The following is a 22,804-nucleotide window of genomic DNA, read 5'->3' on the forward strand; positions in this document are numbered from 1 at the left end:
ACATTTTACTGAGTGCCTACCATGTGCCAATCACTGTGCTGGGGGCTAGAATGAAAGCCACAGCATTCTGAAGACAATTCCAGAAAGGAATGCTGAAAACTTCTGACAGCCTCTCAAGGTGGCTATTTTGAAGAAGACTACATTCATTTGCCGTATAAATTGGGGGGGGGGAGGGGTGGAGTGCTTGTTAAAAAATTACGTATGATAATTTAATCTCCCCTACATCTATACTTGCTTCCTTCACTACATTCTCTTGTACACCATTGCCCTTTCTGTTCCTCTAGACTTCATATCCATGTCCCATCTTTCCATCCTCACTAATGGGGAGTGCTGTAGGGATTAAGAGGAAGGGAGACTGTCTAACCGGCAGAGTGAGGCATATTAGCTCAAAGATTCTCTTCAGGGGCTGCTCAGGTTTAGGATCTGCCAGGGCTCATCCATCCCGACTCAACGGAGACCCCCGGGCTGGGCTCCCATGAGGCAGCCCAGGATACAGCCACGAGGAGCCCTACTTAGTCACCAGGCTTGGTGGCAGGGGGTGGGGGCAGCACTCACGTGGTGAGGGTATTCAAGCCACAGGCTTTCATCTTCAGCAAGCGGTCCCTCCAGTATTCCTTGGGTACACGGAAGTAGTGCACAGAGCCCCCAAAGATCCAGAAGGTGGAGTCCTCCAGCATAAAGTTTTGGCCTTTTGCCTGCAGCCCTGACTGGCGGTGTCTTAGCCATGGAGAGATCAGATTACGCCAGTTCAACCTGCAAAGAGAAAAGGCAGTCGGGAAGCCTCGAAGCTCTTCTTTGGCAGTGAGCAGGGGCACAGAGAAGTGACAGGCTTCCTCTCCTCCTGTGCAGGCCCTCAGCATTTCTTTGTAAAGAGGGCCTGCTTCCAGGGCATTCAGAAAAGGCTCCCCACACTCCGACTTAGGCAAACCTTGGAAGGAGTCTTTCTTCAGCACCACGCACTCATAAAGGGGCAAAGCAAGCTGAGGCTGCAGTCAGAAACGAGACCAACAACGTGCAACACGGAGACTGCGTGCTACAAGAGCAAGGACGAGGTGGGCGCACAGCGCATGGGAAGGGCGTTCTCAGTGGGCTGAGAAGCTGCCTTCTCGTGCTAGGGACTCGGGGGCGGGGGGACTTGGGGCAGGGGTAACACTAGGTTCCTATGATAGCCAGCTCTTCTAGGCCATTTGACTAAACATCAAAACAGCAACTACTTCATATAGTACCTCTGAGCCACCTCATGGTCACAGCTGCCCTGCTCGAGGTATAGATACCTGGAAAGAGGCATCTGGGTTAGAAATAGCATCTATCATGGACCAAATTTCCAGGCCTTAATTATTATCTGAAGATCAAGCGTCAGCCAAGAGATAATCCAGCACAACAGAGAGCCCTACCTGAACGGGCTGTTGCAAATCTTTAGTCCCGAAAAGCACCTCTTGGCATCTCTTGGGTTGGCCAAGGGGAGCCCCTCAAATTGATCCCCGTGACTCAGTGCTCCTAAAATTCCCTCTCTCCCTCTTTTCCACCCAGTCTCCTGAAGGCCATGAGAGAAAGCCAGCAAGAGAAACTATGGAACAGGCAAGTTTCCCACCAGGAAATTTAGGAAAATTGGAGACAGAAAAACGAGAGTGTGAGCAGTCTGAGGCAAAAGCAAATTTTAGTTGCTATTGTGAAAGACGACATGAGTGGAGCCATATTAAAATAGAGCCAGAGCAGCCATTTCAGAGGAACTGTCTTGCACTTCTTGTTTTCTTTATCTTCCAAACTAGACCTGACAGCCAACCTTCCAAGAAGTCAGTAAGGACAAGAATAGCCTGTTTGTAAGGACTGACAGAACTGGACTTTGCTGGTGACAATCTCAACCAATCAATGAAGTACAAGTCTAGCCTTACCTCATCTAGCACCACTGAACTCTCCTGTAATACAATTCACCCCATCCTCCCTTTTTCCATAAAAACCCTAAGCCCCTCTCCTGTAATCGACAGTATTTGGGTTTCTACCTGAATCTATGCTCCCCAAATTACAATTCTTTGATCCCAAATAAATGCTTTGTCTCTTAAACTGGTTTCTGTTTTTGTAGGTTGACATCTGGTGTCAGAAGTGGGTTCTGAAGCGATCTCACCTTCGCATAGCTGTGTCCCCAGGAAACGAGTTCAGTACCCACATGAGCCCCCTGTGTGCTCAGCTGCTTCTACAGACAGCTGACGCCTCTGATCATGGGACCTTTCAGGCTCCAGCCCCTCTCTGAGTTGAGGTCAGTGCCTTTCTTCGGGATTGGTGTAGTGGCTTTCATCATTGCAGGAGAGGTTTCTCTCAAGCAGGCAGGGGACTCCCTGGTTAGGAAGCCGACACAACTTTTGCTGTGGGAGGGGACTTCCTTGGTAGATATGTGAGTACTTTGAATTTTGGAGGGGATTCCCTTGGTAAAAATTTTTGCTTAGACAAACTTTGCTGTAGGTTAATATGCACATGAGGTAACAGTTACTGCTAAGGGACATCCTAGAAGCCAAAGCCACAAAATTGGTGGGCACAGGCTGAGCACTTAAGAGCCATTAGGGTGCTTGCTACCTTAAGAAGGTTCCCATGATAGGATAAGTTGGTCATGGAACAGGTCAGACTGACCCTAGGTCACTCATCAACCTCAAGAAAACTTCCATGCAATGAGGTACCCTGTAAAAACATCACAGAATCCCCAACCCCCCAGCACATCACTTATAGGTATTAGCTTGGATCCAAGAAACACAAGGCTTATCTAACCCTATTGATTTGCATATAAAAAACCCTATTACCCTTCTAACTTGTGCGCTTTCCTTTACCATGGGACTTTCATTTTCTAAAGTTTCCCAAGAAGTTCCTTCCTCAGGAACTCCAGCTGGGTTTATACTTAAAAACTTTAGTTCTTCCACCTGTAAATTTTTGTCCTAGTGGACTGACAGTACTAAAGAATGATTTAAAATTACAGTAGCCAGTAATGCTTAAGTTCGCACGCTCCACTTCAGCGGCCCAGGGTTCGCAGGTCTGGATCCCAGGCGCAGACTTCCACACTGCTCATCAAGCCATGCTGTGGCGGCATCCCATATACTAAAAGTAGAAGAGGATGGGCACAGATGTTAGCTCAGGACCAATCTTCCTCACCAAAAAAAAAAAAAAAAAATTACAGTGGTCACTGGGGCTCCTTTGAGCTTCCAAAACTTGTCTTTTTACACACTAGATTTGAGAACCACAGACCAGACAAATTAGATGAAATCTTTAACTTCTAAAGAGACCAGTGCACCACTTTCCGGCACACCAGCTTAAAAACTATGGTTCTGGAAGCTATAAATATTTACAAAGAACAGCAAGATCTTACCAGGCTTGTTTCGTGTCCTGAGAGCTTGGCTTAGTAACCGTCAGGTTGGGGGCCCTAAGACATGGCTGGACAGAAATGTTAAACTCCATTTGTGGCTAGGGTCCTACCAAACTGCCACCAGCCTCAGGGGAATTACACTGGCCATTAGAAGGAACGTTCTAATTAGATAAAATAATTTAAGAAGTCCACTTAAAAGCACCGACTTCAAAATTCCAAAATAGCCTTAATTGAAAGTTTTGTTGCAAAAAGCTAATGAAAAATTAAAATATAAGAGGTATCTAAAGGAAAAGACTATACAAAAGTCTGTTAGGTTAGTGCCTTTATAGACATCCCTACATCTACCTTCAAAGGAGGGCCCCACATGGGCCCTTCCCAGGGTGAATGAGACTCTGAGATTTTCTGGTAAACAGCTACACATTCCCTTAAACAATCAAGGGGAAACTAAAAAAAAAAAACAAATGGAGTTAATACTGCCAGAAATATTGTTTGTCCTGGCTGAAACCCGACAAGATATTTGAAAGGATTTAGTAACTTATGATCAGAAATCTGGCCAAATTCAGGCCAGCCCCGTGGCTTAGCGGTTAAGTGCGTGCGCTCTGCTACTGGCAGCCGGGGGTTCGGATCCCGGGCGCGCACCGGTGCACCGCGTCTCCAGCCATGCTGCAGCCGCGTCTCACATACAGCAGCTAGAAGGATGTGCAACTATGACATACAACTATCTACTGGGGCTTTGGGGGGGAAAAAAAAAAGGAGGAGGATTGGCAATAGATGTTAGCTCAGAGCCGGTCTTCTTCAGCAAAAAGAGGAGGATTACCACGGATGTTAGCTCAGGGCTGATCTTCCTCACAAAAAAAAAGAAAAAAGAAAGAAATTTGGCCAGATTGGAAGCTGACATTCAGAGCCTGGTAGGATTTTTTTCTAATATGCCTCTTTCCTAAGTTAAAATAAAACTATGTACCCAGAGTGAAAAAAGAAAATTAGGGATGATATAGTAGGGTAGGTAGATCAACCTATGACATCATTCAAGTTACAACGCAATTTCTGAGGAATTGAGAGCCACTGTCCTTATCCTACAAACCTTCACAAAACTGGAATTGCAGCTCTGGAGGCAGGTCAGGTTCCACCCATTCTCTTTCATTAATCCTCAAACCTCCCCTATTTATCTCAAAAAGCTTGTAACCTCTCCAGAAACTGTTATCTAGACCATCACCAATTCCTAAGACTGAAGGGGAAAAAAAAAAGGAAAAAAGAGAAAAACGAAGAGAAGAAGAAGCACCCTTTCCCAAAATCTAGAATCTTAAGTGTCTTCTCCACAAATATTAGTAAAAAAAAAAGCTTTAGCCAACTAAGCAGGTAACCTTAATTTATTCCATCTGCCAGAAACAAAATTTGGATCAAATTATTCTTTCATAACTAGTGAGCTTTGTATTACTGTGTCTGATTCATGGCAGTAACTTTAAAACAATAGCTATGGGGTCTCTATATATAGACACACATATGTTATAAATGTGTGATATTTTTCTACCTTCAGATGATATGATCACATTTAGTTTATGAGAGCTCTATTTAATTGCCTTAAAGTAAGCATTTATATAAGTTATTTCTAAATGTAATAGACACTAACCCAAATATTTTTCATATCATCATGATATAAAATAATCTTTGATGGGGCCAGCCTACTGGCACAGTGGTTAAGTGCGTGCGCTCAGCTGCGGCAGCCCGGGGTTCGCAGGTTCCGATGCTGGGCGGGCACCAACACACCGCTTGTCAAGCCATGCTGCAGCAGCATCTCATATAAAGTAGAGGAAGATGGGCACGGATGTTAGCCCAGGGCCAATCTTCCTCAAAAAAAATAATAATAATCTTTGATAAATAAAACTTATTTAAGTTTGTTGGTCTGACTGAAATAGGCATGTTTTCAGAGTTATCGGCATTGGATATGATGCAAACATGTGGCCGTTATTCTACCTAGTCAAATAAGCTCATGTTACGTCTGTTACAAAATCTGTCAGGAAAAATAATAACTTAGAATGATAGCTAATGTTGTCTAATGTCTCAGGAAATTTTCATGGGTAATCTAAACATAATTGTTGGGAGCAAATGATTTACGTAGATGTAAGTAAGATAAGAGTTTATAGATAAACTTTTTAGCAATAATTATATTTTTATGGCATGTGTAATTAAAATAGCTTCCAAAATCTTATAACTTGAAACCTTAGAGTTTTGCTAAATTAAGTTCAATGATAAAAATTTGAGTAGATCATTTCCAAATAAGGTAAATTATTAGTAGACATTAATTACTAAATATAGCTTTATCTACTTTTGGCTTCTTCTTATAGAAAAAGTTTAAAATATTTGGGTTTATTAATAAACATGTTTTGTGCCACACTGAGAAATTTTCTATGAGAAAGCACACGTTTCTAGAAAGTATTTTATAAGTCTGCCAATCCATAGAATGCTAATGTAAAAGACAGTTCATAATTGCTTACTTCTTAGTTTTCACTAAATATTAAGGCTTCTAAGGGTTAAGAATTCTAATTAACATATATGATTAAAGCTACTAAAAATTAATAAGGAAAACATCTCTGTATACAAGGAAAATAAGATGTATGTTTTCAGTAAAGAAGGTATAAGGAATGGAGATATTTTTGTTTGTTTTGTTAAGAAAGTAAATTTGTCCTAAGTAAAACTGGTTATGGGAAAGATGAAAGTAATTTTTGTCCTAAGGAAAGGCTAAGAAAGAAGGAAGGCATGGGACAAATTCTTAAGGTAGAAAAGAAAGTTATAGGTTTGTGGAAGAGGAAGCCTGAGCAAAGAGTTTTGTGCACGATCAAGTTGGCTAAGATTGAAACAAATTTAATTAAGTAAATGAGTTTTAATATCAAAAGTAAGCTGGTACAAAATTAGAATTTGTTTTTTTCTCTCTTAAAAGGATAGTTTCTCCCTTAAAAGGATAGTTTTCTTGGACTTTTAATCTGCTCTTGATAAAGAGATTATTAAATGTTTCTCCTTATCTTTGAGTAAGTCTACCTAAAAGGGAAGGATTCTGTTTTGTCAAAATAATTTCCTATGTTCAAAGAGCTGACGCCTGTCTATTAAGAGAGCTAAGGTTTTTTTTAATGGTTTATCTGTGTTGCCTTTAATATTTTCTGTTGTCACTTTGGTTAAATGGATAATTAAGCATTGTTTCACAGTGACCCATGATCCTATATGACCAAATGTTTTAAAACATTTTGATATTTTTGACAAACTTCCCAAAATTAAATTCTAAATGAAGACTTTTTGACCTGGAAATAACTTTGAGGTTGTCCAGAGGCCCCTGGAACACTTTACTTCAAAGAATTTGTTCTCTCTTCCTATAAAAAGGAAGATATTAAACTAATTAGGCTTATTTGGTATGTTTAATCACATGGGAAGCACTGTCAAATAAATGATGATAAACCTTCTTAGGTTATATTGTATGAGTGAATATTATTAATATAAATGTTTTAGAAATTATATGAAATTTTTTAAATTCTAATATGTCCTGGTATAATGTTATCACTTGTAATTCTAGTTATTAAAATGTTGCATGTCATAAAAATAACCAAGTTTCTTTATCAAATGCATTATAATGTTGTCTTTTGCCATCTATAGATGGTTACTGTTTTACTCTGATGCTTTTGCAAATATGTTTTATCTTCAGAGAGATTCATGGAAAGGACTCTGACACTTACTTTAGAATACAGGTTTCTGATAAACTTTCAGATCATAAAGCTGAACTAGGTAAGAAATTACAGAACTTTAGCAGAGAAACTGATGGTTTCATAAAACTGCTAACAAAAGATCAAGAACAAATATTAATTACATGGGACTATATGAACTGAGGAGGATGCTCTAATGTTCTGTTTTCCCAGATTTAAAGAAATCTTTTCTCTTAAGCTATCAACAATTTGGTAAGACAAACCTTTTTGAACAAAGATGAAACATTGACTTTTTCTCCCTACCTGATCCCTCCACAATTCAGAAACTCTCAGTGAGTATTCTTATTTTCACTTGTATAAATAATCAGGCCAAGTTTTTAATATAAACAAATTAGTTTTACTGTGATTATATTTGGTCAAAAAAAAAATGAGGGTAATTGTGGAGAGAAAAAAATTGTGTTGGCCTTGCGTAAATGTTGGATTCTAGTCCTGTTAATTGCCTATGAGGTTTGTTATATACCTGTAGACTGGGCTCCCCTGACCTAAGGCATTGACTTTGGTCTCACTGACTGCTCACAGTGCCCTCTTTGGAAAACATGAACTAACTCTATATGGAATGGTCACCAGCGGATCAGTGTCTGTTGGTATACAACCTTCTGCTGATCCCTTGTTGTCTTATACTGTAAGTCTCTAACATCTTATACTCAAGCCTGTCATCAACAGGTTAAAGAAGCTTTCCCAGATTCCAATTTAAAGAATCCTGTTGGTCACAGTCTAGAGCCTGGTGACTGGGTATTCTAGAAGCATCATCAGAGGAAGACAGCCCTTGAGCCCCGTTGGAAAAGACCTTACCAAGTGCTCCTAACCACTGACACTGCTGCAGAACTAGAAGACATTTAACCTTGGAGACACATCTCACAGAAAGAAGGCTCCACCTGACATCTGGTCCTGCACAAATGCTGTGGACCTCTAGATCAAATTGACCAGGAAGAGAGAGAAGCAGCTGACATCCAAGGCAGACAGCTTTCCCGGGATGGCCAGATCAGGCCTGTACACCTCTTACTCACTGTTGCTTCTTACTTTACTTTCTCCCTCTTTTTCTTGGAAAGAAAATACCCTTATCTGCATCTCCCAATCCATTATAAAATGGGAAAATCTTTCTGACTGTTGGGTTTGTCATCAGAAGCCTCATTCTGTCCATGAATTTAGAGGCTCTTTAGTACATTTAACTAGCAACATCTCCACCATTCCTCTCCTGATTCCTTGTGCTAAATGTCTAGAACTTCTTGCCTAATCAATTGAACCTCCAGAAATTTAAGAGGTAATGGTTGTAAATACTTCTTGTAACTGTTGTAAATACTTTTCGTTTCACTTGGGTAAACACCTCTGGCAAGGTAAAGGGAGAACTAGACAGAATCTGAGCACAAATCAAATGGTTAAATGCAGTGCCCACTAGCATCCTGTGGTTCTTTGATCTCTTTAGCTGGCTGCCCTCAGGCATTGCCTCCTGGTTCAGGTCTGTTTCCCAATTTGGACTTAGCATTTTTTTTTTTTTTTTTTTTTTTTTTTGCTATTATAGGAATTCTTTTTGTTGTAAAACTTTGTCTCCTCTGCATAGCTCAATGTTATAAAAACGCCTCTTGGGTAATGGTCACTCAGTGCTTTGAAATGATTACTAAGGCTTATGAGAAACTTCAAGGAACTGCAGAGGATGTTTACTCTTAAATGAATTTGATGTTAGAGGCTTCCTCTGCTCTGGTGCTCTTGTTGCTCAAATGTGGTCTAAAGGCTCCTAAGGAAACCACTTTCCCTCCTATGTGGGACATGACACACCAGGAATGAGCCTTCTTGGCAAAGAGGGACCAACAATGCTTTGATGGCTGATCAGCAGCGCTTTCCAGTGTTTGATCAGTGATGTTTTCAGAGAAAGATCTTGATCAAAAGAGCAAAATGTGAAAGACGACATGAGTGGAGCCATATCAAAATAGAGCCAGAGCAGCCATTTCAGAGGAGTTGCCCTGCACATATTGTTTTCTTTATCTTCCAAACTAGACCAAACCGCCAACATTCCAAGAAGTGAGTAAGGACAAGAATATCCTGTTTGTAAGGACTGATGGAGCTGGACTTTTGGTGATGAATCAATCTCAACCAATCAATGAAGCACAAACCTAGCCTTACCTCCTCTAGCACCAATGAAATCTTTTTACTAAAACTCACCTCATCCTCCCTTTTTCCATAAAACCTCTAAGCCCCTCTCCTGTAATTGGGACATTATTTGGGTTTCTACCTGAATCTGTGCTCCTTGAATTGCAATTCTTTGATCCCAAATAAATCCTTTGTTTCTGTTTTTGTTAGTTGACGATGTCTTTTCTGTACCCACTTTTCATTACAGTTCCCAACAGTAGAGGGCATATTGCCCAGCAGAGCTCCTCAGCATAAAAAAGCTCCCTAAACTGTTTCTGATCTTTCCATTCATTTTGTAACACTGGCTAAAATAACATGCTGATTGAAGACTGTTGTCTCATAGGAAAAACAGACATGTGAGAACCAGAAGTGGGCTGAGAGCAGCAATCTTGATTCTGGATTCACCAGTTCTCCGTGCCCTTCAAAGAGGCAGCTCCTTCACAAAGCTTTGGCCAGCCATGTGGACCAATGGTGCATGTAATAGGGGCACAGGGCACATGCATGACTCTCCCAATATGCTCATGGGATGTCCCATCCCTCCTGCTCTCTGTCTCCGCCACCAGCACTGTCCTCCCACCGGGTCCTTTTCCTACGTGCCAGCCAGCTTCTCCTCTACCTAGAATGCCAAGTGCTTCAGCTCTGAACATAAACTTACATACCCTACACTGTAAAGCAGCCAGAGCCCTGCCATTAATGGGACCACCAATTTTAATGGCATTTAGTGCAAACCCACTGCAACTTGCTCTGCTCCTCAGGAAGCTCACTCCCATCCTACCAAACTTCCTCCAAACCATACATTTTATGGTCCCCATAGGAGTTCTGATACATATAGTCTTTTCCACCTCACTACGCACTCAGATGATTACAATTCAGTGTCATGAGTGCTGCTGTAAGGCATGCACAAAGACGTGGCCAGGCTGGCTTCATGGGCATGTGACCCCTGCAGTTGCACAGGCCCCACACTCAGAAGGCCCCTTGCAACAAGTAGTAAATAAGCTATAGAGATCTAATGCACAGTACAATGAAAATAGACAATAATATTGTACTACATTTAGGTAATGTTACAAATATCACTACAATAGCAGTCATATTACAATATGTAAATGTATCAATGTACGCCTTTAAATAATTAATCAATTAATGAAAAAGAAGGCGCCACACACAGTTTCAGACACTTTGTTGTGTCCATCCTGAAATTCCTAGTAATTTTTAGACAAGGGCCTCAATTTTCACTGTGCACTGGGCCCCACAAATTAGGCAGCCAAGCCTTGTGACAGCAGAAGACAGCAGCTGAAATCCATCCAGGTGGAGTCAGAGACGACTTCACACAGAGGATGACACTCTCACTGGGCCTTGAAGGCAGGGATGTAAGAAAGCAGAGGATACATGCACCCCTGTGTTCATTGCAGCATTATTCACAATAGCCAAGACTTGGAAGCAACCTAAGTGCCCATCAAGGGACGAATGGATAAAGAAGATGTGGTATATATACACAATGGAATACTGCTCAGCCATAAGAAACGATGAAATCCAGCCATTTGTGACAACATGGATGGACATTGAGGGTATTATGCAAAGTGAAATAAGTCAGAGGGAGAAGGTCAAATACCTTATGATTTCCTTCATTAAGTAGTAGATAATAACAACAATAAACAAACATATAGAGACAGAGATTGGATTGGTGGTTAGCAGAGGGGAAGGGGAGAGGGAGAAGGGCAAAAGGGATAATTCGGCACATGTGTGTGGTGATGGGTTGTAATTAGTATTTGGGTGGTGAACATGATGTAATCTATGCAGAAATGGAAGTATAATGATGTACACCTGAAATTTATACAATGTTATAAACCAATGTTACTGCAATAAACAAAAAATTAAAAAAAAAAAAGCAGAGGAAACCAGGCAAAAGCATAAAAAAGTGAAAGAAGATCTATTCAGGGAATCGCAAGCCGACGAGTGAGGAGGCTGTAGGTCCTCTACTCTAGGAGGCGCTCCTGAGCAGGGGTCTGGGCTGCCACTCACCACAGACTGCTCGCCACTTGTCCATCCGTGCTGAGGGCAGCACAGAAACGGAGCTCCTTTGATAGCAGTGAGAGTCCTTTGATGTCCGATGAAGCTAATCATAAAGGCTGCGGTAGGAATTTTGTATATGTTTTCTCTTCATTTCCTTTTTCTAGTAATTTGTTTCTATTGCATTTCTAGTAATTTGTTTCTATTGCATTGCATATAAAGGAAAAGATTGGAAATTTTTTTTTAAAGAAGAAAAGGAAAATTATTTTCACCACGGGCAGATTGAGAAGTACTACTCTAGACCAGAATCAGTGGTCTGGCCTCAGGCAGTTGTGATCATAGAGATGGGAAGACAACCATACTGACCAGCTCAATTTACCAGGCTGAGCAACCAAATGGATGCAGGTGTGGGCGAGACAGAACAGCTGAAATCTTTCATCAGCAGCCTTCCTAACACTTAACTGAAGTCAGCTACACAAAAGAAGCCACAGAGGTTCTCTAAGCCGGAAGTATATCTGAATTGCCTACAAAACTTTTAAAACTAACCAATGCCCAGGTCCCACACGTGACCAACTGACTATTTCTGGAGGCGGGGCACAGGAATTGGTACTTTTTAAAAGCTCCTCCAAAGATCCTAATGGGCAAGGTTGAGAGCCACTGGCCTAGCAAGTTTTACAGGAGGGACTGGGGCAAGTTTGGGGCCCTGGATGGCCAGAGACAGGAGAGCAGGATGCCAAGAGGGCAGAAGGTGCCAGAGATGTCAATGACCATGGGAAGTTTGTCTCAGGCTACTCATGGGCAAAGAAAATTATCTTTACTTACTCCTTCCTCTTTCTCACAGCCCCAGGACCCAAAACTCATGCTGCAGCTGCAGGACTACAGTTTTGCTACATTATACTTGAAATAGTCAATTGTGGATAACCAGGAACGTAATTACTTTTTTCTTTCACTAAAGAGAAAAGTTCCATGTTCAAGCGACTTATAAATGATATTTCAGAACACAATTCTTCCAAAGGACCACCTATATGGGGCAGTGAAAACAAAAACAATATCTGCAAGAGGTAGATCTGGACACACATCTGGGCCCCACCCCAGGAGCAGTGTCACCTTGGGTTGGTGACACTAGCTCTGCAGGCATGAGTTTCTTCCTCTGTAAAATGGGCTAACGACTGCTCACAAGGCTGCTGTGAGGGTCAGACACACATGAAGCACTCTGTGATGTGCTATGAGAGAGTCTGATCACGATCTGAAATAACCTGATTCGAACACACTTTGCACATGGCAGAGAATAGCCTCAGTGGGTGTTTTTATGTCCCTAACACGGAATAATCTCAACCTTTCCATTTTCCCATTTAATTTAGCATCTAATTATCTTTTATGTGCTAGACTCTGTGCTGAACCCTCTTATTACAATTTCTAAAATTTTACAGTGAAAGATCTATCCCCTGGGATCCCACCAATCCAACCCAGCCCCCTGGCCAGGGATCTGCAAACTCTAGCCACGGGCCAAATCTACCCTGCCTCCTGCAAGCGAAGAACGGTTTCACATTTTTAAGAGGTTGAACAAAAGTCAAAAGAATACTATTTTAGGACACAAAAAAATTATATGAACTTCACATTTCAATATCCACAAACAGCTTTACTGGCCCCGCCACACCCATTCATTTGTGTGTTGTCTGGCTGTTTTTGGGAGCAGGGAATTTGTTGCAATAGAGACTATATGGTCCACAAAGCAAAAATATTTACTATCTGGTCCTTTACAGGAAACTTGGCCAACTCTGCCCTGGAGGATGAGGCCCTGGAGACTAAAAGGGGGTCTCAGGGCCCCTTTGGCCACTGTGGGCCTCCTTCTAGCTACCCCCTTGCTCTGGCTCTCTCCACGTGGCTCTTTCCTTTGTCTACAAGCTCTTGACTATTCCGGCTGTGTCTGAAGTTCCCCACACCTCACGCACAGGTGAGTTTGGTCTTCCTTGGTTTTGACCATATCTGCCCCAAAGAACGCACTGTGCCTTCATGCTTCAGGTACTCTCCAGGCTCGCCTGACCACCCCAGGCTCACCCCAGGCTACAATGAGGAAGGACTGGATGGACAGATTCTTTTCTTAAAAACAGGGGTATATTGACAGTCCAGTAGTGAAAATTCACACACACACACACAATCGCATTGTTTCTAAAGACAGCGAGAATACAATTTAGCAATCACTCCACCAGGTAGCAATCCTTATTCAATGGCCACAACTTCTAAAGAACAATCTCCAATTCTTCGCCAAGCTCACATCACTGATCCTAACTTTTGTTTATGACTGTGTCTCCTCAAATGCTACGTCCCTCTCCCCACCTGCTCTATGCAGAGGTGCAGGCAGGGTTGGAGGCGAACCTCTGCCCAACATCATCCCTGCTGGTAATGCGCACTCTTTAATCTGCCCCTCGCTGATAACTAATCATTAGGAAACTGCCATGTAGGTTTACGTCTCCAGCTGTGAGACATCTGCGCCTGCGGAGTCTCTTCATCCGGAGCTTGTTAGAAATGCAGAAACTCAGGCCTACCTGAGACCTGCGGATTCAGAATCCACACTTTACCAGACCCCAAGGTTCAAGTTTGAGAAGCACTAATCTGCATCTTCTCCTCTGATATATGTACATACAGTCTCTTCCTGGAGAGAGCTTGTCTTTGCCAGTGTCTTCATATCCTATCATTTTCCAGATTTTTTAAAAAATATTTCCTCTCAGTGCTTATTAAGAGGCATGAACTTAACACTGCAGATAACAAAAGCTGCTATCAAATTCCAAATTGTGGAGAGTTCAACTATTTCGTTTCTGCAAATCTTCTGGTAGGTTTCTAGAGGAGTGTTTAATCCATTAAGAAAAGGGATGGATTCACTGAGACAATGACGATGATATCTGGATACCTCGAAGGAATTCACTGTGAGAAAATGAGATGACACACAAGAGCTTCATAAACGACAAAGTACCATGCAAATGGTTATTAATGCTGATAGTGACCATGGTATTAATCATAACCTCCACAGTTTCCTGCGTAATTAACTCAGTAATCATAAAATAAGAAAATATAAACTGTGTGGCTCTTTCAGGTCAGAGCGACTTTCCTTCTGAGTTAGGCTTGTTACCCAGGAGCTAACCGGAGTCTGAGGAAGCCCAGCTTGTTGCAGCTGCTTTTCCTAGTGAGCAGGTCATTCATGCTAAGACCAGGGCCATCTGCCTTTCTAGCTGGAGCTTATACTAACACTTTCCTCTAGAACTTCTGTTGCCTTTGTATCTTAGCTTCACTGGCGGACAAGTAACTTCCAGTCCTAGAATAACCTGAGCAGCAGGCCTTGGTCACTGACCTAACCTGTCCTCAGTTTGCTCTGCTCAGAGCCACACTCTGTTCACAGGCTGTGCTGAGGTTCCTAGACAAAGGCACACATGTGAGTATTTCTGACAGGGCCTCACACAATTTAACAAGACCTCTGCATTCCTGCATTCCCTCCTGCATTCCTGCAAAAGCATCCCTTTTGCAAGTTATAGGCTGTGCAAGCTTAGACACAAGGATAAATTGTAATGGAGAGACTTGGGTCCTGAGTTCCCTATGAACGGCCCCAAAGGTCCTGAGTTCCCTATGGTGACATCAGGCGGTGACTGGTGAGGGTGGAGGGATGAAGTCGTCTTACACTTTGTACTTATCATTGTACTGGGTCATGAAGACAACAAGTGCAGGGCAGGCTCCACACAGGTTGGATATCACTGAATGTGGCCAAAAGTGCTGGGTGGACGTGTTTAAATGGAAAAGGGCAGATGAGCAGGTGACAAGCTCACAACATCTTTCATGTGAAATGGGCCCATGAATTGCTCCTTGGCTTTCAGAGAGGGTCTTCCAGGGCAGCTGGGGTGGGAGAAGAGCCAGATCCAGTCACCTACTAGAATGACTTCTTTGAATGAGGTGTGCTAATCAGGACGGGTCTCAAATGTCTCTTGCCATGCCAGGGAGCATCCATGTGTCACCTGTAAGTCCTGCAAAATTGATCAGTAACTGAGGTTGTGGTGGGACTGGGAGACCTCACTTGGGGTCATAGCCAACTCCTTCAGTCTTCCGTCATACCAGACATAGTCCAATCAGATTTGGACAGGCCAGTATTGATGCAACCAGACATGGCAGAGACGGTGTCATCAACTTCTGGAGTATGCTGGCCTCCAGCAGAGACCAGGCAACACTCACACAATTTTAGGCTGGCCAGGGTGTGGACAAGCCAGGTACATGACGTAGGAATCTGCAGGAACAGTCCTTCAATTCCCAGAACATAAGTCCTTGCTGGTCCCAGGGGTCAGTTATTTTGGCACTATATATAATGTGTACTTGCTAACCTGAGATGATGATTTACAAATCCAATTTCCAGATGCCACTGTGACCCTACCAGGGCCACCGTAAGCAGAGGTTCAACTGAATCTGGGTCCAGGGCATCATATTAAAGATGCTGACTAAAAAGACACTCAGCTCTTCACTTATCCAAGTGGTCATGCCAAAGACCATTACTTAGATGGTAGATACATTAAACTGCCTAAAAGATATCATTACACACAGAAATTTCCTCACTTAGGTCTAAAATACAAATTTCTATTCATCACTCTCAAGATTCTGATGTGGTTATAGGCTCCCATGAGGTCCAATTTACTTGGACATCCCATTCCTCTAAACTGCCCACTTGGGAATATTTCGGTCTTACCAGCCATGTGCACTCCACCCTCAGCTGAGGAGTTTGAGAGCCTAAGAAAAAAACTGTCCGCTCTTTGGCCCAGGCCAGTGCCCTTAATGCCTCTACTCCAAAATAGTGCCTCGCGGATCAATCCTTGAGCCCCAAGAACTTCAGCCCTAGTGAAATGGAACTCTGGCCCAGCTTCCCGGATGTGCTCCTTGGCCTGGGCTCAATGCTTTGGGCTCTTCCTTTGTTGGGAGAGGCATTAAATATTTCCAAAGGGTTTGGGCCTTCCATTCCAAAAGCGAGTACATTCGTTTTGCAGAGATGCGAGGTCATTTTGCAGATCTATTGCACTACTGCAATCTTAGCACCTCTGGCCTTCCCTCTGAAAAGGCTTCTAGGTAAGCCAGAAACTGGCCTAGCACCCAGGGTCAAGCAAGGCAGGCCAAGTGGCTGCCTACATGACCCAGGGACATAATGGTGGTTCAGAGGGCAACACTTTCTAAATACTGTAGGAAGTTTGCATGTGAATAAGCATTTGCTAGACCAAAACTTTGAGATCCAATCATGAAATAACAAAAATTCCTCATTGGTAATCAACCACATAATAATAACAGAAACTGTCCTGATGTTACATGAGACGGTTCTTTCACTTTGGGGAAAATAACCATTAACAGCATCATAAATAGAAAAAGTGTCGTATCTGAACCTAGAGAGAGTTAGAAACTCCATGAGATAACACAAAGGGCTCTACTGACAAGACTCTCATCTCAGAGATGAGAGTGGAATCAGAATGCTTTCATGAAACAGGGGGACAACATATAAATATGTTCAACATTTTTTAAAATCCACCACATGGAACTTATCTACATAGATATGTAAGAGATGGGCTAGTTCTTACAAGACACTAAGAATCTATACACACACACAAATTAAACACAATTTCCCCCTCAGACTATAGAGGTCAGAAACTCCACAATGATTCCACAGAAACAGAATATGCTATTTCACTTGCTTATTTTAACTTATTTTTACTTACTTATTTTAAATGTCTATCAAGATTTAAAATGAATATCTCACGTGATCAGCAATTCTACATACAGAAATTTATCCAGCAGATATTCATTGCAACTTTGTTTGCAGTAGCTAAAACACTGCAAATAATCAATGTCCATCAATAGGGGTTGTTTAAATAAATTATACGCCTAAGGGACAAATGGAGTAATATATATAGCCGTCTTCTTGCTATACACAGAATACCCCTCAGAGAAACCATTATCACTAATCACCTCTGGTGGAGGGAGAGGGGTGCCTAGGGGCCAGGAGTGAGGGGTTTATTTTCCCCTTTATATTATTTGGATATTTCATCCTTTTCATATATTACCTGCTCACAAAATTAACTTTGTGGGAAAAACACAATGTGAAAGAAACACATTGGAAGGAACAACCCGGCTGACTGTCCTGCTGAAGCGGGAGCATAGAGCAGTGAGTATCAACTAAGAGTCTCCACCAGGTAGACCCCAGTCAAGAAATATTTGCTTCATTACCATGAGCCTCGAAAAATACCCCTGCCCTTCTATCCCAGGAGAAGCCCCACATAATGGGAACTCTTTTTCAGTATGGCCTTACATATCCAGAGCAATAAATTTAAGCAAAAGATAAAACTGGGTGGAGAGGAAGCAGCAAACATCCCCACACCAAAAGAACTCTTCTGGATGATGGGGGCGGAAGGCTGGATCCAGAGTCCTCTTCAGGCACTAACTGTTCTGAAAAGATCTCTCTAAGCTCCCATATCTCTTGAATCTTCATCAGAAGAGCACTCGAGGCGATATAATGGAACTTGGAGTCATTTCATCAAAGATTAAGTGCTTTCATTTCGCTTGCTACTTCCTTGACCTAAGGGGGAGAGAACTCTGGCCAACTTTCTGATACTTCTGCTGCCAAGGCTACCTCGCTCTTTGCCTCCAATCTCCTGGGTATCCCAGTCCCTTCAATCACAAATACACCAATATGTCCGTGCTCTTGCTCCAAGACACTGGTCCCCCTCAATTGTTGGCTACATGGCTCTTTAAGAACCCCAATGCCCACTCTATCTTCCCAGCACAGCATGGCTGAGACCTCCTACCTCTCCCTGACTGAGCCACTGCCCAGACAGCCACACTTCCCCAACTGTGTTAGAGAGATGACTGTCTAATTAGAGAGACTCCCAGATGCTGAAAACTTCACTGCTGGAAGATGAAAGAGACACCTTCGAAGAGTTCAAACATTCCAGGGACTATGACTCAGGCCTCAAGCAGGGTAGAGTCCTAGAACAGGCAAAGCTCATAAAACCAATGACCTCACAGAAGCCCAGGAAGAGAGGCAGAATTTGTCAACATACCCTTGGAAAACAGGACTGGCCACGATCTGGATCAAAGAAAATGACCTGGTCACATTGCTAAGCTATCCACCTTCACTAAGGAGAAGTCTGATAGGTTCTCCTCCTTTTCTTTCGTACAAGAAGAACTTGAGGTCTGGAATCCAGATAATGCCAGTGTGGGAGCAGTGAGAGAGACAGAGCTGAGCCAAGAGATGGACTTATCTTTGAGGAGGCATGACGCAGGCTGCCTACCTGGAAGCTTTCCTCTCTCCTGACTTTTGCCAGCTAAAATCTCAGGTATGAGAGATGCAGAGTTAACTGAATTATTGCTCAGTGACACATTTATTTTAAAGAAAAAAAATATGAGTAGGACTATGCCTTGATCTTATCAAGGAGGCATTCTTATGTCCATGGAGTGGGAGGAGGAAAGAGATGAGAGGCCACTGGCTCAAAGACACAGTTCACATTGATACACACATCCTAGATCTCAAAATAATATGCTGAGTGAAAGAAGCCAAACCAAAAAGGAGCACATAGTTTAGGATTACAGTTCTATAAAACTCTAGAAAATGAAAACTAATATATGGCAGAAAGCAACAGATCAGAGTGCTTGGGGAGCATGGAACAGAGACGGGCAGGAGAGAGATGCAAAGGACACAAGGAATATTTTCACAATCTTATTTGTGGTGGTAGTTTCACAGATGGATATATGTGTCAAAACTTATCAAACTGTACATGTTAAACATGTGCAGCTTATTGCATGACAATTATTCTGCGATAAAGGTAATTTTCTTAAAAGACCATTGTTTAAGCTAAAAAACCGAAGGTTGAAATCTTCAAAAATCATCTTGGTCCTCCTATTTCTTGGATATGATGTAATCAAACAGCTATGATTGCCCACGAACCAGTCCAAGGTAAAGTTCATCGAAAAAAACAAAAGCTGCAGCTAAGCAGCCCCCTCTCGCCCAAATACCTGCTTCTGAGGTACAGGAAAAGGGCTGACCCCAACAGCTCAGCTCCACAACGCTGCCAGCTGAGTAGCCAGTTCCCCTTTGACCTATATTCCACTGGCCACATCCACATTCCCAACAACAGCTGGGTCAGGGGCCCACCTCCTACTCAGTTAATGACCCAGGCAAAGCTGGAGGAAGGTAGAAAAGGAAGCCTCAAAGAGTATGTTCTCCTCTGGCCTCCAGAGATAACCCTCAGTGTCCAGCCCAAGCTGGACAGAAGGAATTGGGCAGAAAGCGCCCATGAGGGTACAATCAAAGAGATGCCCAAAAGACATTTGTAAAGGACCCTAAGAGATGGCCCTGAACTTGGTTCAGAGCTTCTCTGGCTTGTCTTGCCTGCTGAGAAAGAAGGGATAGCGAGAAAAACCACTCTGCTAAGCATTTCAAACTATTTCCACGAGCTTGAGTCACAGCTATTCCTTCTCTATTGCCATTCCCAGGCCACTTCATGAGCCCCCAACTGACTCCTACTGCCTCCACCCCACCCAGGTGGGGACACGGTTAACTCACCTGTGAGAAGCTCAGGCTTCTTCACAGCCCAGTCAGCTGCCTGACACCAACAAGCACCCAGCCTCCTTCTCGCACCTTTCTCTGTGGACTATTAGGGGGTACCATCTGACCCCTCTGTGCCGCCCCTCATAATCGTCTGTCTGGGTCCCCTGAATGGACTGCTATATCCTTGACCTCCAACAACAGGCAAACCACACGCTACTTGCACGCCTCTGGCCTTTCTCTCTGGGGTATGGGCTCCTTGATACCCTGCCATGCACGCCTCTGGCCTTTCTCTCTGGGGTATGGGCTCCTTGATACCCTGCCATATGCCAGCGGCTCCTGCTGCCTCTGCTTTGAGTAATTCTTCTGGGGTTTGCATCAGCCTTGCACCAGGAGGAAGGCTGAGCATCCTACAAGAGCCAGGGCCAGTCTTCAAAGAGGAATGGATTAGAGATCATAGACAAGATGGGAAAAAGTCTTGGGGACAAGTGGGGAATCAAAAGTTTTCCGGGCCCAGAGTAAGAAGGGTACCATTTCCTTCTCCCAAACAATATTATGACATCCTTACTATCTCCAAAACAAAGAAGAGACCTAAGTCTTCAAAAGGTATAAATGGAAAGAATTTCTGAATGTGTTGTTGTGGCAGCAAAAAACGTTCAGATATTTATCTCCATCAAAAACTTTTCTGTCTCCCAGGGAAAGTTCAGAGATACTAACAAGGAAGATAGGAAGCAAAATAGAAAGTGGAGGGGTGGTGTGCCTGCCCTCAGCGCCAGCGGCTCAGTCTTCAGCTTCTCCGTTAACTTTCAGTGCCAAAGCATTTGACACTGCTGGTCTGCCTTCCCAGCAACACTGCAAGTTTTGCATATGGAAAGCACCAGGCATCCACCTAAAAGATATGGTCAGAGCTGTAGAATCCTATAAATAGAAACAGAAAAATTCTGGGCTAGGGCACCCACACAGCTGGGGGGGGGGAGGGCGTAAATCATTCTGTGGGTAAATACAACCACTTGCCACAGACAACATTTTGTAAGGGGAGGTGGGGAGGAGTGAACTGGTGCCTGGTGAATGGTAGGAAAGTGGAGGGAGAAGACATATCAATCCTAGAAGCGGGCAAATCAATCCAGGGCCGCGGATCTCGGAGGACCCACGGGACAGCGTTCTCACGACTGTGCCTGGCAGGCGAAATCGACCACAGGTGTGAGCACTGGAGCTCTGGGTTCTGCTGAATGTCTGAGGAGCCTCCAGCACTCTCGGTAGGAAATGTGAGGACCTGGGAGAACAGCAGAAGGATGTTCCCCAAGGAAGACTGGGGGCGGGGCAGCCATGGGGGTACATCTGAGAGGGATCTGAAGGCTAGTTCTGCTGACCTTCTCGATGGCTGGGAGTATCCACGAGGAAAGCAGAGCCCTGCATCCCAGGCGCGGAGAAAGAGCGGGGAAGCTCGAGGGCAGACGCCTGGGAACTGGGAGGGCAGCGCTCAGTGTCACCGGAGGCCTGGATCTCCAGGCAAGAGCAGCGTGCCTGGAGGCGCAGAGGGACTCCAGCGTGTTGGGGAGCTCCAAGAGAGAAGAGGCTGGAGGGCTGTTCCCAGAGGGACCTCGGGACTCGCGGCTCCGGGGGCTGCCTCCTCGGCAGAGAGGGGAGGCCAGCACTCGAGGTGTGGAGGGCTGGGGTCTGGAGTCGGGCAGGTGCGAGTGGGGCTCTCTCTCACCTGCGGATCACCAGGAGACTCAAGATCCCCAGCAGCAGGAGTCCGAGTGTGCGGCCGGGCCTCCGCCGCAGGCTCCACGTGGGCATCCCGCGTCCGCGGCGCTCGGGAACCAGCTCCCACTCCAGCCCGCGCTCGGCGGGGCTAGAGTTTTGGCGAGGGGCGGGGCAACGCGCTGGTCGTCTGGCAACCGGGCCACGGGCCTAGCGTACAGGGGCGGGGCCTCCGTCGGAGGGGGCGGCCGCTGGCGGGGCGGGCTGCAGCCGCCCCGCGGTCTCAGAGAGGCGCTCGGGGTTTCCGAAGCTGTTTTGTTGCAAGTAATGTGCAGACAGGTGCAGAAATCCTGGGCACATGTTGCCCAGTGCTTGCACGGTCGTGGAACACAGGGATAAAGTCAGCCCCCCACCGCGCTGCTTCAGCAAGCGTGTACTAACGGCGCCTGCAAAGCCAAGCCAGTCTTTTAAAACAGTTCAAATTTTGAAGAGAAAACATTTTGAAATAGTAGTGACCTCTCATGTGAAAAGCCAGAGCATTGTAGAATTTCCTTTAGACGTATTTTATGGCTTATTGTGTTTCACGTTTGAATAGCATGGGGGGCGGGGGGCGCCCAGGGGGTGCCCCAAAATATTTTCTGCCTTAGGTTTCCACAAGTCTTATTCTGGTCTTGACCCCCAGGACTTTCAATTTTTTATTTTGAGAAGTCCAGATAAACCCTCACATTTTAGGAGAGGACGAATAAAATTCTTATTCTGGCACAGAATTATGTCACAAGAGCTGTTGTGTAACATCTGGGCTAAACTCATGCTTTCTCACAATCACAAACCCAACCCAACCCAAGAACAAAATTCAGATTTTACTGAAAGAAAATCTTAAACATTTTCTAAGGAGGCTACTGTTTTTTCAGAGCATCAGGGTTTCCAGAAAATATCCCCCATTGCATGGTTTTAAACCATTTCCGACACTTGTCCATAGTTTTGAACTTGTCAAGTTGATAGGAACAAAATGAGATTATACTTCTTGGAACAAAGCCATGCAGAGTTTAGTATGAAGAGTCCTTCTTCTAGCATTAAGCAAATACTTAGTCAAGTAGCAAAAGTTAAACCAAGGAGAGGCAAAAAGAAACAAATAAACAAGACGGGGGGGGGGGGGGTGGCTGCCACAATGAGAGAGGATAGGTCCAGGCTTTGCACAGCGCAGTTCTTACAGCAGGGCCAGAAACATTCCTAGAGACCTGCAGAGAGAGCAGTATGTCCTGCTTAGCACACTGTCCAAAATCAGTGCCTTTTCTCCATTTTGTAACACATATATTTGCT

The 22,804-nt window shown here is 43.9% G+C and overlaps 1 protein-coding gene across 7 annotated transcripts in view; it reads right to left on the reverse strand.

Moving 5' to 3' along the window:
- Nucleotides 1–21,636, reverse strand: part of LOC131408230 (beta-galactosidase-1-like protein 2) — a 60,512-nt gene extending 38,876 nt beyond the window's left edge. For 6 of the 7 annotated variants that reach the window (XR_009220727.1, XM_058544764.1, XM_058544765.1 and 3 more), the window contains exons 1-3: nt 21,495–21,636; nt 1,227–1,274; nt 556–753 (exon numbers count right to left, since the gene is read on the reverse strand). Coding sequence is in view for 6 of the 7 variants with exons in the window: in XM_058544764.1 (XP_058400747.1) it covers nt 556–753; nt 1,227–1,274; nt 21,495–21,580 (332 nt within the window). In the remaining variant the exon portion in view is untranslated. The remainder of the gene's footprint in view (nt 1–555; nt 754–1,226; nt 1,275–21,494) is intronic. The other variant, XM_058544763.1, reaches the window with a different exon arrangement.
- Nucleotides 21,637–22,804: the final 1,168 nt, after the last annotated feature.

Source organism: Diceros bicornis, chromosome 7, assembly GCF_020826845.1.
Source record: "Diceros bicornis minor isolate mBicDic1 chromosome 7, mDicBic1.mat.cur, whole genome shotgun sequence".
Classification (NCBI taxonomy): Eukaryota; Metazoa; Chordata; class Mammalia; order Perissodactyla; family Rhinocerotidae; genus Diceros; species Diceros bicornis.